This window comes from Lathyrus oleraceus, chromosome 6 (assembly GCF_024323335.1).
Source record: "Lathyrus oleraceus cultivar Zhongwan6 chromosome 6, CAAS_Psat_ZW6_1.0, whole genome shotgun sequence".
NCBI classification, from domain to species: Eukaryota; Viridiplantae; Streptophyta; class Magnoliopsida; order Fabales; family Fabaceae; genus Lathyrus; species Lathyrus oleraceus.
In genome coordinates this window covers 161,518,555-161,532,760 of record NC_066584.1, presented here as the reverse complement: position 1 = coordinate 161,532,760, position 14,206 = coordinate 161,518,555, and the positions used below count along the sequence as shown (strand labels likewise).

General features: G+C 37.2%; 3 protein-coding genes across 3 annotated transcripts in view; all 3 read right to left on the bottom strand.

Annotated features, from left to right (window-relative positions):
* Nucleotides 1–898: 898 nt before the first annotated feature.
* Nucleotides 899–4,396, bottom strand: LOC127094543 (pleiotropic drug resistance protein 1). Its single transcript, XM_051033365.1, has 12 exons — nt 4,301–4,396; nt 3,942–4,181; nt 3,768–3,786; nt 3,476–3,708; nt 3,094–3,355; nt 2,942–3,045; nt 2,711–2,867; nt 2,536–2,625; nt 2,336–2,463; nt 1,963–2,253; nt 1,411–1,856; nt 899–1,334 (listed from the first exon to the last, which is right to left on the bottom strand). The coding sequence occupies exons 1-12, from the start codon at nt 4,394–4,396 to the stop codon at nt 1,157–1,159; spliced, it is 2,244 nt and encodes a 747-aa protein (XP_050889322.1). The 3' UTR covers nt 899–1,156.
* An 811-nt stretch (nt 4,397–5,207) lies between these two features.
* Nucleotides 5,208–5,805, bottom strand: LOC127092203 (chloroplastic import inner membrane translocase subunit HP30-2). The gene is made up of 2 exons (XM_051031035.1): nt 5,435–5,805; nt 5,208–5,327 (listed from the first exon to the last, which is right to left on the bottom strand). Exons 1-2 carry the CDS (start codon nt 5,744–5,746, stop codon nt 5,208–5,210), a joined length of 432 nt encoding a protein of 143 aa, XP_050886992.1. The 5' UTR covers nt 5,747–5,805.
* A 1,202-nt stretch (nt 5,806–7,007) lies between these two features.
* The window catches only part of LOC127094542 (uncharacterized), a 29,825-nt gene continuing 22,626 nt past the window's right edge, over nt 7,008–14,206 (bottom strand). Inside the window, exon 3 of the mRNA XM_051033364.1 lies at nt 7,008–7,121. Within this exon, the coding sequence (XP_050889321.1) occupies nt 7,008–7,121 (114 nt within the window). The remainder of the gene's footprint in view (nt 7,122–14,206) is intronic.

Genomic DNA, 14,206 nt, shown 5'->3' with positions numbered 1-14,206 from the left:
CAGGAGGAAGACGCATCTACAACATCAACCCTAGGGCAAAGTACTTGTCCCAGGAGATAAACCCTACCATCTTCCAACAGAATGCTGAAGGCAAGCATTCCAAGAATAAGGAACTACATCAGAACCTCCAGGTCGGGCTGAAGATTATCTTAGGCACCATCCATCATCGTCCAGCTTCAAACTCCTCTGATTACATCAACAAAGATCATAAGTGCATCCTGTACTGCATTAATAAGGGGTTGAAGCTTTGCCTACCTGCACTCCTATTCAAGTACCTCAGAGATTCTGTTAAAGACACCAGAAACAACATCACTACAACAAACAAGACCTTAGACAGCGCTTTTTTTAGCCTTAGACAGCGCTTTAAAGCGCTGTCTAAACCTCCGCTGCTAAAGGTTTAGACAGCGCTTTTTTAAATCTTAAAAGCGCTGTCTAAGCCCCCCCCTTAGACAGCGCTTTGGCCAAAAGCGCTTTATAAGACCCTCTTATTTTAAATTTTTTAGGTATACCTTAGACAGCGCTTTTGAAAAGCGCTGTCTAAGCCCCACCCCCTTAGACAGCGCTTTGGCCAAAAGCGCTTTCTAAGACCCTCCTATTTTAATTTTTTTAGGTATACCTTAGACAGCGCTTTTCAAAAAGCGCTGTCTAAGCCCCCCCCTTAGACAGCGCTTTTGCCTAAAGCGCTTTCTAATCCCCCACTTAGACAGCACTTTTTACAAAAGCGCTGTCTAAGGTATACGAAAATTTTATCTTAGTTATTTTTACTATTTTATGTTACATTATTTTGAAAATAAGCACACAAAAAAACTAATAAATATTATATTTGACGTCAATTTTTTAAGATAAATAATCGTTCATACATTTTAAAAATATTCAGAAACATCGATAAGGATTATATTAAAAATTCTCCGTTAGATAATATTTAAAATGAACGAGAAGAGTATAAATATACATAGTAATCATGTACAAAAATTTGAAAGTGAAGAGAATCCATCAAAATTGGCGCCTAATCTACCGTCTTTGGAAGTTGAAGAGTTTGATTGAGACAGCAAAAATACATGCAAAGAGCACTCCTGTCCCAACAACAACAGCTGCACAAACACCTATGAAATCATGCTTGATACCAAAGTAACTTGTTATGAATTCTTGAACTGTTTCATTTTCTGATTCCATCATGATGTTTATATCTCCAAATTGTGATGCTATCAATCCATATATAGTCCAAGCCACAGGACATGCCCACGGGTTGTACAGCCGATGAATTCTGGACCCCAAGGAAGAGAACAGCAGTATACATCGAACCGAACGCATTAAACAGATCTTGTCTATTTGAGCTGAAAATCAACAAAAGAGGTTAGAATTTGTTCAACTTGGAAAGAAAAACAGATTAATAATTGAAGTTTCACTTACTATTTCCTGCCAAGATCCCAGAATATTGTTCCAAACATCAAGCCTATGAAAGTAGTGAAGAAGAACCTCACAGCAGTATATGGCGGATTGCGCCAATACGACCAATGTTGTTTCCATAAGCAAGCCAAGCATTGGACCGAAAATGACTGTGAGTATTGGGTGGAGAAATGAAGATCCTTTGAACCATAAGCAGGTTTGCCTAATTCTTCTATAAGTTGCTTGTTTCTCCTAAACAACTCAGAGTTTTTGTATGTATCATTAAAATCAACACCTAAAGTAAGTTCTTGCGCCGAACTCGTAACTTCCAACATCCATGTTGCTGGATTATAGCCATCTTTGATTTTACTAACCCCTTCAATGCTCTCAAAATACTTGATCAGTTGACTCGAATGACGACCCAACGGCCCAACGTATACTTCTTGTCCTCCGCGCTTCATCAGGAATAACTAAAAGAAATCATATATGTATGATAAGATATGTCATTTCAATTTTCAAGTCCAGAAGATGAAGAATCAGAAAACACTTGTTTTTTTTATCGAAATCATTTCTTACCTCGTCAAAAGCTTCGAATATGTCGATACTTGGTTGATGAATGGTGCAAACAACTGTTCTTCCTGTGTCAACTGTGTTTCTAACGGTTCGCATAACAATTGCAGCAGCTCTAGCATCTAAACCAGATGTAGGCTCATCCATGAAAATTATGGAAGGGTTGGCAACTAACTCAACTGCTATAGTTAGCCTCTTACGTTGTTCGGTTGAAAGACCGTTCACGCCAGGCAAACCAACCAAAGAGTTTCTCAATGGATTGAGCTCCACTAGTTCCATTACTTCCTCAATGAACATCTACAACCATTTATCAGATATCTCGATTAATGAATCAAGTATAAAAGAAAATCGCAAAGTGTCCCAAGCTTTAAATACGAACCTTTCTTGTATTGTAATCAACTTCGGCTGGTAAGCGAAGCCATTCCTCTCGAATGTGGTTCGAAAGGAAGAACCATTCCTCTTTTCTGTCTGCGGCTAGAGGATTCTCCTGAACTTGCTGCATAACAACTGCAAGTTTGTTAAGGTTCTAAAGACATTATGAGTTGCGTTTTCACAAGTGGTATGATAACAATAGATCACCTATACGCGGTAATTCAACTTCTTGGTGTGTGCCATTTGTTGTGCTGTCTTCTGATTCTTCATTTATAGTTGCTTGTGCCTTATCAAATGCTGTAAAAATCATTCATCTTTGTTAATGAAATATTTTCACTAACATAAGAAATTTAAATAACCAAATATGAAGATAGATACTCACGATTGAGATGCGTGAGAGCCACGGTGAATATAATGTTATAAAGAAACATAAATCCTACTAATGCACCAACCCCTATCCAATACCAATATGCGTCTGTGAAGAATCCGCGAGATTCCAAAACTTGAATTCCTAGTGTTTTATTCGAATTTGGTGTAAACTACAATCAATGAGAAAACGAATTAGGCCTGCGAGTTAACTAAAAGTTCTAAAGTTGCAAGTTTAAGAAATTACATGGTTCCAACTATCTCCGAGGAATTCATTCACCATTATAGCATTTTGTCCATACATCAAAGGTGAAATCCAGTAACCCCAAATCCACCAGCTTTTGATATCCTCTGCATCATAATATCATCGCCAACGAAATCGAAAGAAACATTAATATGGAGTTCCATTATATGATATCATGAGCAAATACTCTCTTGAGAAGTTAGCTTTTAGTAGTTCCTTCTTGTTAACACCATACTTTTCAGTGGTTAATGCTGCTGGATGATTCTTAGACTTGTCGAATGGAATTGCGAGCTTGTCTCCTATTTTCCTTCCAACATGGTATGATTGAAATGTCTCGGCGAATTGAGTAACTGTTACAAATCTGTATGGTTTTTCTCTGTGGAACCAATACTGTTCTTGATCCTTCTTTGAAGTTACCTGCAAAAAGAAATCGGTTATACGGATGACTAATAAAACGAAAAAGACTGAACATGGTTCAACCCGATTCGATCCGGTTCTAAGAGACTGAGAGCCGAACTCAGTTAAACTTTGACTTACTTCTTGAAGAAAGTCAGCTGCACCTTTTCTCTCAGGACATTTGAAACCAACAAATTCAAAAAAGTCGAGAACATGTTCGCGTGGTCCTTGGTAAACAATTTGACCGTCAGAAATAAGAATAATGTCGTCAAAAAGTTCGTAAGTGGGCCACAAGTTAGGTGTAGGAGTTGATAGAGAAACACCTGAGAACTCAATAAGACTCTTAATACACTTGTATTTACCTTGAACATTTCCTCAGGGTCATTATTATGAAGCATGTTTATGAGGCGAGCAACAGAATTTTGTTCCTCACTGAAATCTTCCTCGTCGATCTATGGGTAAGATAAAAAAAAGTATTAAAATTGGGTCAAGGTTGAGCAAATAATATGCTTATTAGAGAAATACACAGATATAATTGTTACATAGAGTATTGTTACATAGAGATAAAATTGTTATGATTAACCAACAGCAAGGTAATGTAATGTACCTTATCAGCAGTGGATATGTAAGTGTTATTCTTCATAATGCTTTGGATTATAACCAGAGCCATGACTTTATTTGTCACGTTATCAAGATGATCCATTACATGAGGATAATTAGAAAGTGTCAGTGCAGTCACAACATCATTGTATTTATCAAGTGGGGCGCTTAACAGTGCAACAACTTGCTTTGTTGCTCTACTGTCATCAAGCTTTGGTTTTCCAGACAGCTTCTTGACACATGATCCCTGCATTAATTTCAGAAAAGAGGCAGTTTAGCTACTAAATGAAAATGCTATCCACACAATATCATATGAAAATAGCAGATCAAGAAGATGTTGTCAGTGATGTTTGAAAAATAACATACCAGTACTAGATCCACATAATCAAGTCGGTCTGGATGAACACGGAGAGTAAATGTAAGAAGAGATACATGTAAAGCTATTGCACCCACAATAGGCATGTCAACCTGTGCTTCTATCACCTGCAGTCAAATGCAGGTTATGGTCTTGGACTACAAATCCACAGCCCACACAATAAAAAGCATAATTAGCAGGCACAAAGAAGAGACACTGTCCCTTTCTTTCTCTCCGACTTTTCTCTTTTATTTGGGAGGTTGGTCCAAATGGAACATGGTGTAATCCTATTAAAACCAAATGACTATAATGTGACACCAACTGAAAGCAGGATGACAACATTATATAGCTTTGGCTTACTCCATGAGTGCACTGCCAACCCATACAACTTCTAATACTCCCTCCATTCCTTTTAAGTTGTTGTTTAAAGATTATTTAGACATACTAGGACAATCAATAAATTTTGTTACTTTTAATGGAATTATTTGTTTTTCCTATGATACCCTTAACTATATCATCTCATTTCATTGATTTCTCTCTCAGTAATAAATAGTTAAGGGCATTATTGACAAACTAATAATTAATGATGCAATGAATTTTGAACGACAACTAAACAGGAGCAATTTTTTCCAAACTCATACATCCAAACTCATTGCATTTTCTTTTCTATTTAATTTTCACTTAAGATAAATCAAATACTGTTTTCTCAAGACAACCTATATGAAGAAAATTATTTCCAGAGATTCAACTAAACCACAATTCTCAAAATTATAGCAAAAGAAACCCAAGATCCAATTAAAACTAGTGGAATTACACATCTATTTTTTCATTACTTATCCATATAGTACAAATATTCTAGGGTTAATGATTGGACAGAACGATATATAATTTAGGGCATGAAGATTAGGTTATAAAATTTCACCTGGATTGAACATCTTCCTTTCCTCTTAATCTTTTCAAAACACAAGAAATACCAGCATTCACTCCAGTCATAACAGCAAAGTTCCGAGCCTGAATCAAAGGACCTCCAGCAAGAGCCTATAATAAACAAATCAAATAAAAATTATCATTTATCAAAAGCGAGAAACCCTAACTTTTCAAATTAGGGTATCGAATTACTGTAAGACAGTGAAAAAGGACTCAACCTGTGCTTGTTTAAGAGAAGCCATGGCTTGAGGGCTGAGAGTCGCGTTAGGAGGTGGAGCGAAAGCAGCGGGAGCGTTGCTGGTGAAAGTACCCATGCAGGCACCCATAACAGCGCCTTGAGCGGCGCTGGTGGTGGCAACGACGGCGGCTTCAACGGCCATAGACTGTTTGGAGAGCCAAAGCTTGACACCGTTTTCGATGTTTTTAAAGCGTGTTTGAATTTGGGTGATTGGGTTTTGAATTTGGTGCGGTAAACCCTTGGACGACAACGACAACGCCATCGTTCTTTGCTGCTGCTTTCCTTGTTCCATGCTTGAAGTTTCAACGCCGCAGTGGAGTTGGAAGATGCAATGGATGGAATGGATATTTTGGATTGATAACGTTTTTGTTTAATACTTTGCCTTTTTATATAATTTTATTTATTTATTAGTTACTTTGAATTGGAAAATTCATTAATTCAGACAACCGGCCTTTTTAACTGGAAAATGTTATTCAATTAATTCAGACTTTAGACAGCGCTTTATCAAAAGCGCTGACTAAGGTCTATATTTAAAAGTGCTTTCTAAAAGCGCTGTCTAAGGGGGGTCTTAGACAGCGCTTTTAGAAAGCGCTGTCTAAGACCCCCCCTTAGACAGCGCTTTCATTATTCTTTTGGAACATTTTCCGTGTTTTATTTTAATTTTAACCTTAGACAGCGCTTTCTTTTAAAAGCGCTGTCTAAGATGCGCTGTTAAAAGTCATTTTTGGCGTAGTGCATGAAGATAAGGAACTACATCCCTCTGAAGAGACTGATATCTGATGTGCTGATCAAGAGTGGCCTCGTGGACCATCTGATTCAGCTCAGACTCATGGAAGATGTCATGATTGATACTGGAAGACCTCTGAATGCTCAAAATCTGAAGAGCATGGGAATCATTGATAAAGTGAGAGCCAAACCAACACTTGATACCTCCTGGGAAGCACTTAAAGATCAGAGGGAGATTCCCATCGGACTCTACTTATTCTCCAAGATCGACCCTCCAGAGGTAATAGCCTACTATCTAGAGGATTTGTACAAGCAAGGGGTGGATATCACAGAATTCTTAGTGGAATGGTTGCCTGAGTTTCCACCAAACTTCCAGAATAGGATGCGAGAGCCCTCTAAGAAGACCAAGCAGGCGAAGAAAGTTAAGCTGGGAGAAACATCAGGATCAAGACCCCTAGTTCCCCTGGTTGGCTCTCCAGGTAAGTTTGTATCTCTGCCTCCCTCTGTAAAAATTAAACCCATTGCTTCTTCTCTTCCTCAAACAAACCCTATATACACCACTGCTGACACTCCTCCCTCAACCACCAGATCCTCTAACCCATCATCTCAAAAATTCAACCTCGCCACCACAACTTTACCTATTTCAGAAGCAGAAATGCTAAATGAAACCACCTCACCATCATCATCACCATCTCCTCAATCCCCACCTTTCTACGAACTTTCATCTGACACTGAACCATCTGACCCTCAATCCCCCACTCTGGCTCAGCTCCAAGACCGTGCTCTGGCCTCTCAAAAGCCATGACATCCTAACCCTGAACCTGAAGTCACTTCCCCACCTCCGGAACATCCAAATCCAACCACATCTGAACCTCAACCATCAGAACCAACCCACTATGAACCATAACCTTCAGAACCAATCCACCCTGAATCACAACCATCTGAACCAACACACTCTGACATACCACAACCCATCACTTCCTCTGACTCAACAACTCCCACACTTAACCTAAGTGTCCCCACCTCACCCTCCCAAGCCTCTTCCAATGAACCCGAAACTACCCTTCTGACCCTTGAAGAAGCAATTAAGGTTGAAAAGGTCAAGTCTCTGACCATCAACTCTGGTATCAGTGATGATCCTTCTGCTGTAAGGACTCACTGGAACAGAGTGTTAAGTTGGATGACCTCTGAAGCCTTCAAGTTGAATGGCCTCTCTAAAAAAGTCCGCAACGAGTTCATCAGAGACGTTGAGATCAGACTCCAAGAGCGCCTAGCCAGAGAAGCTGAGGAACTAACAAGACATGAAGCTGAAGAGAAAGCGCGTCAAGAAGAACTTCAGAGAATCAGAGAAGCTGAAGCAAAGGCTATTGCTGATATTGCTGCTGCTGAAGCTGAGGCAAAAGCCAAAGCCGACGCTGAAGAAGCAACGTGCCTTGCTGAAGAGTTTGCTGCCAAAGCCAGAGCTGATGAACTGACTCAGGGGGAGTCCTCCAACTCTAGATTCGTCCCTCTGGTCTTGAAGACTCTTGAAGAACTGCAGAAAGTACAACAGGTAGTTTGAGCCAGACTGGATCAATAGGACTTTGTCAACATAAACATTTAGAACATGCTGTCCCAACTGCTCTAGAGGATGCCTCCACCTCCAAACCCCTAGGCACCTAGGCTATTTTTATTTTTTCTTTCTATGTTTTGATGTTTGTTTCTTGCCTTCTTGCTTTTCTGCCTTCTGATTTATGTGCGTACCTGTAAATGCTTCTATATTAATTTAAATCCTTTTTGCTGCTATGTCTTTTTGATTCTGACAAAAAGGGGGAGAACTAAAACAGCTCTGATGAAAACATAACTAATTCCTCTCAAGCACTGCAAACATGTTCAATAAACTATTACAAAATCAATGACTTAAGATTTGCAGAAAAGTAGCTAAAAGCACCAAACCAAGGAAGGTCCGGTAAGAACTTCTGAGCTCTAACTCAGGGGGAGTCCACTGCCATATCTAATCTAAGAGTTTCCTTTAAAATGTTTCATCTTAAATCTGAACTATTTTGTCATCATCAAAAAGGGGGAGATTGTAAGAACAAAGTTGGTTCTACAATATATATCTAAGATTTTGATGATAACAAAGGATGAAACAAAAATGGTACTCTAACGAAATTTTTTCTTAGTGTGCAGGACTCTGAAAACTTACACAGGATTCTGACCATACATCAGATACAAACCTATGTCAGATACAAAATATTCTATGATCAGATGCCACTCAGAAAGGATACGTCCAAAAGGTTCTGACTCTGACCAACGTAGATACCAGCATAACACTTAGAAGTCAGAAGCTCCGTTAAAAGATTACTGAATCCAGACTCTGATACTTAAAAAGTCTAGAGCACTGAGAAGCTCTAATGAAGTCAGACATGATCATCCTCTTAAAACAAACTCTGATATATCAAGACTCTAATATAGACTCACCAGTCCAGAACGCGTAACCGAAAAGAATCTTAGTATGGAAAGAAAGTATTTAAAGAAAGAAATATTGAGGCGGACAAAATGGTTTTAGATAGAAACAAAGAGAGTAATGACATTAATTATTCTTCAATGACCAAGATTTTGTCATCACTCCAACGGTCCTTCACAACAACTATATAAAGGACAGATTACCTCACTAGAGAATACACCTGAGACACACACAAATCTCATTCATTCTCTCTCTTTTTCACGAGTTGCTGCTCTTACGTGAAAAGCTATTGCTCTCATACTTTCTGTAATACCTGCTTTTTATTAGAAGCATTTTACATTACAATTTACTTTTGCTTAAACTATTTCCTCAAGTGACTCTGCACAGTCTGAATACTTAAGAGGGCTAAGAGATTATTCTCTTAGAGGATTGATTGTGTAATCTTTCATGATTAATGGATTAAGTCCTTGTTAAAGGCGAAATTACCTTGGCCGGGTGGACTGGAGTAGCTCTGAATTTCAAGCGAACCAGTATAAACTTATGTGTGTGTTTTGATTTTTGAAAAAAGTTTTTATTTCCAAAACAATTCAAACCCCCTTTCTTATTTTTCTCAACCTTCAAAGCTCTATACCCGAGTTTGAGTATACACATGGGATAGACTCGTGGATAGTCATGTCGACCTGCGTTACGCGCATTGGGTTGGCAGGAGACCCACACCCAGACTAGATTCACTTAGAATTACTTTTATCCTACGAGAATTCGCTAAGGTAGGGTATTTTCATCTTTGAATGATGACTCTGGGAGACCATCTAGGGGTTACCTTTTGAAGACTAGTAGATATTTGTGAAAGGGATATGGGTTTTTCTGCAGGAAACCAAGACCCTACATACGTTGATACTCATGTATATGTCAGACCTTTGAACTTGCATCGAGCAGTATATGCAAATTATCCAGAATATGTTGCGCTTTTAACATACATTATTGCATACCATTCTTGCATCATTGCATATATGCCAAAGTTTTAAATCTGAATTATTGCATCATCAAGCCTTTGAATCAAGAGATGTTGAATGTATATTTGCATTCTACCCACAATGTATGCATACATTCATTTGCATTTCATGCATACCAACCAGAAAAATCTCAATATGTCCTTGCCTTAACCAGAAAGACAACGATTCTACGACGCCTATCATCAAAGAATCATGGAATAGGTTAAGCAAGGGAATATTGTGCGCAAGAAGAGCTTGAGTCACAGTCAAGGCAAGGCTGACATGGTCTTGGTCTAGGACAATTTGACAATGGACTTCTTAGATCGAGTTACAATTGGTACACTAACTGAGAAGGGACAAAAGAGGGATAACATACAAAATGAAATTGCATGCATTCTGCCATTTCCTCCCCAAGAACTGTATATCCTTCCGCATCAGAAGCTCGCTCAAAGCAATCAGAAACAAAAGCAGAAACAAATCAGCAAAGGGAACAACGATCAAGGAAGGAGACGTCCTCACTATGATCCAATCCCGATGTCTTATACGCATTTGCTGCCTATACTGATTAATTTTGGGGAAATTGTTCCCAAAGAGATCAAGCCTTCTAAGTTCCCCTACCGTACTAAGCATGATCTTAATGCCACATGTAGATATCATGCAGGATACATAGGGCATTCTACAGAGGCTTGTTGCATTCTTAAGACCCAAATTCAGGAGCTCCTTGATCAAAAGTTGATATGCTTCACAGAGAAGCCTTGCCATATCATCCTCAATAATGATCCTCCTCGGGCTTAGACTTTGCAACATTAGACTGTCCAATCATTTTTCGTTTGTAATCTTTTTTGTTGTTAAGTGTTGCTCATTTGTAAAACCTGCATGTTTTCAGATAATAATAATAATGAATTGAATGTGCATGTTTTGAATAAATCCATTCGTGTTCACTCATATTTATTTTATTAATATCAAACTTTTGTTCAAGAAAAATCAAAAGAGAATTATGAAAATCAAATACACAAGATCATTAATTATATGCTTTGAATAAAACCTTGCTGACGATGTAAGGCATTGTTTCAATCCCTAAACACCAGAGGTATAATGAAGATAATCCCTAGTCAACCACTTTGGGCCTTTGAAGTTGGACTTTATTTCTATATATAAAACCCTTTATCTTAACCAGGGGCAGGGTAGTCTTCAGTTAGTTTGACCTTGCGTTCAAATTTCAAAAAGGAAGCATCCCATCTGAGGATCAACCATATTCTATCCCTCACAACAGATCGAAAATCATAAATCCACAATGGTTTTCTTCCACTAAGAAAAGGAATGAGTCAGTCACAACTCTTTCGACAAATCAAACAAACGTCACACAATTTGTTCCAACGCGAGAAAAATGGGAAATGCAAAAATAGAAAAATGAGCAAAAGAAAATTCCGCTGTCGAAAACATGAAAACAGATGCCTTATGAAAAAATTAGGGCATGTTGGTGGACTGCAAGATCGAAAAATCAGTCCAGTTAAAAAAAAGGGAAAGCAAAAACAAAGTAAAAATAGAGGAATCAAAAGAAAAATCCTCAGCAAGAACAAGTTTCTGTGTCTACAAATAAAGTAGAAGGTGAGTGACTACCACTTCGAAAACCTCATGGTTCTCTAACCATCACTTTTACCATTTAAAATCCTTTTTGAAAGATGAACGCTTGTGTTAAGATAGCTGAACGTAGGACTGGAGATATCAAGGAGAATGAATGGGTATAATAAATTTTGAGCCTTATATCCTTTCTTTATGAAACCGTGAACAAGGACACGTTACAACCCTCAAAAGACCTGATTGAAGCAGGGTTTATTTCGAAAATCATACTACGGTAAGATCGCATTAAAGCCGACTCCTAAATATTTTCTTATCATTTGTGTTGGTATTGATATGGCATTCTAACTAGCGATTCTTTCAGTATATCATAATCTTAGTGAACATACTTGGATTTAAAAATTGACATAAACATAACATTACAACTATCATCTTCAAAATGAGCATTTTTTACTTTCGAATAAGCACTTGACATCAAGAGAGTGTAACGGTAAATTCATGACCATCAAGCTATGGATAAACTTGACATCAATAAAACCAGAGTCGCCACCGCGCTTTTATTGTTTCCAAAGGAAAAGGGAAAATTATGAACAAAACCCAAAGATAAAAATTTTTCAAATCAAAACTAATAAAATGTCAGAGATTACAGGTAAGGGGGTTGGTTACACAGAGGGAAGGTGTTAGCACCCAAAGTGTCCTAGGGAGCCCTTTTTTATGTGCAAGTGATTTGGTCAAAATGATGTTTGATAAAAACATAGAGTGGGGGGGATGAGAAAAGAATTCATTAATTATATTTTTGTGTTTGACAAGACCTTCGGTCTTATGCCTACGTACCAACATAAAAATGAGGGATCAAAACCCCGTAGGTCGTGGTAAAAATTTTAAAGAAAGTTGGTGACTTGGTTTTAACAAAAGTTTAAATAGAGAAAGGAACAAAGATGGCCAAAGATGTGAATGGGGTTGTTAGTTCTTTTTGTCTTTTTGAAATTAAAGTCAATATGGTTAAGTTCATTCACAAGTTTGATTTAAGAAAAGTTTGAAAACTCAATGGCATAAGGCTAGGGTTTCTAATTGTTAAAACATGTCCGAGTTAAGAAACACAAGCAAAGAAGATTTTTGAAAAGAGGAAGAGATTTTGAAATTAAATAAGTGGGAGGAGATGAGAGGCTACCCTAGACAAAAATTTAAAAGTTAAGAGTTGAAAAGATCTGACCAATGGGATGCAATCCACAAGACAAGAATGTCAGATAGAACTCCATTTTCCTTTGGACTTTAGCAAGCAACAATCATAAGCGATATCCAAGCAAACCATATGAAGACCAAGGCATCAAATAAAAATAGCCATAATATCCAGGCAAGCATTCCAATAGCTAGTAGTCTTTAATGTCTTTCAATCTATCAGATGAAATATTCTTTGATCAACTCAGAATAATCATCAGAGATAAATAATAATAACAACATACAATCAAAGATAGAGACAAGGTAATAAATGAATCAGGAGCACTCAAGGCTTGCATCAGGTGAAAGGCACAGTCGGGGATAACTCAGTCTCAGATAGTGGCATTGGCCAAGTCCTAAAAGCATATGGAATGTTGCCTACTCTAAGTCCAAAATCTCAGATAAGTGCAATAGTCCACCAAGATGTTTTTAGGGTTTTTGTTGTTATTAAGTATTTTAAGGTCCTAAGACCACAAACAGAACAAAATCACAAACAAACAATATATACAATCACAAGATATGGCTCAAGTGAGCAAAGTGAAAAGGACTGAAACATAAACAAGTTGCATTAAATGTAAATGGAAATGAATGATAAAGGTGCTGAAATTTAAATTTCATTAAGTAAATGACTTGAAAGTAAAACAATGTTAATAAAAGGTTAGTCAAATGTTAGTGAAGAGTTCCATTTGTTTAAGTTATTCTTTGGAGAACACTAACCATCCATTCACAAGTATGAAGACATAAACCAAGACATCATCCATGAGAAGGGCTCCAACTTGGATAAATCAACAAGTATGCCACTGGCTCTCATGAATGGAAAAAAGGTCAAGTATTCATACAATACCATGAAGAATGGGAGACTTACAATCTCACTTACTAGAATGCTATGCCTTTTTGGACAAATTTAGCTCTATGTTAAGTAATCGTAATTGGACTTATGTAGAAGTCACAACTATCTGAGGTCGGGCAATAAAAATATAGGTGTTAATGCATGTTAGAGATTTGATACAAAGGACCAAACTCCTAAAACATACCACAAAAAAATGGGAGAGACATATCTCAGTCAGGCTCATGTTGATTCATCTGACACAAGGTCATTGATGAATCAACTAGCATTAGACATGGAGAGAATTCATTGGTCAATAATGGATTGGGGAAGAATAGGGATGAAGATGAAGAGGGAAGGGGAAATAAAAACCCAAATTGATCATAGGAAGAATTTCATCTGATCAATACTGTCCATTCATTTTGGGGGATGAAATGTACATTTCATCAACCCCCTAAATCCAATAGTATTGGTTAAGCAAAAGTCAAATCAACCATGACCAAGGCTAAAAAGAAAGTCAAAAATCACAAGATCAATTAAGTGGCTCAACACAAATTTTAAATCATTATTCAATTAAAAATCAAATTTAAAAAGAATTAAAATGCATTTTTAAATGGAAAAAACCTCAAATACCTTCAAACACCAAATAAATGGCCAAAGGATTTATCCTAGGTTAAAGGACCTTAGACAATTTTTTTTAGAATTTTCGGAAAGTCAAAAGTATTTTAAAATATTTAAAAACAAGTCCAAAATCATTTAATTCACAAAAAATAACAAAATTAATCCAAAAAATGATTTTAATTCAGAATATGAAAGAGAAAAATATTTAAATATTTTTGGTGAAAGTCCCATATTTTTTGGAGTAAAAATGAAATTTCTATGAATTAAATAAAATAAGAGGATTAAAAGGAAAATTAGAAAATTAAAAGTTAATAGAAAAAACACGGGCCATTAGATCTCCCTCAT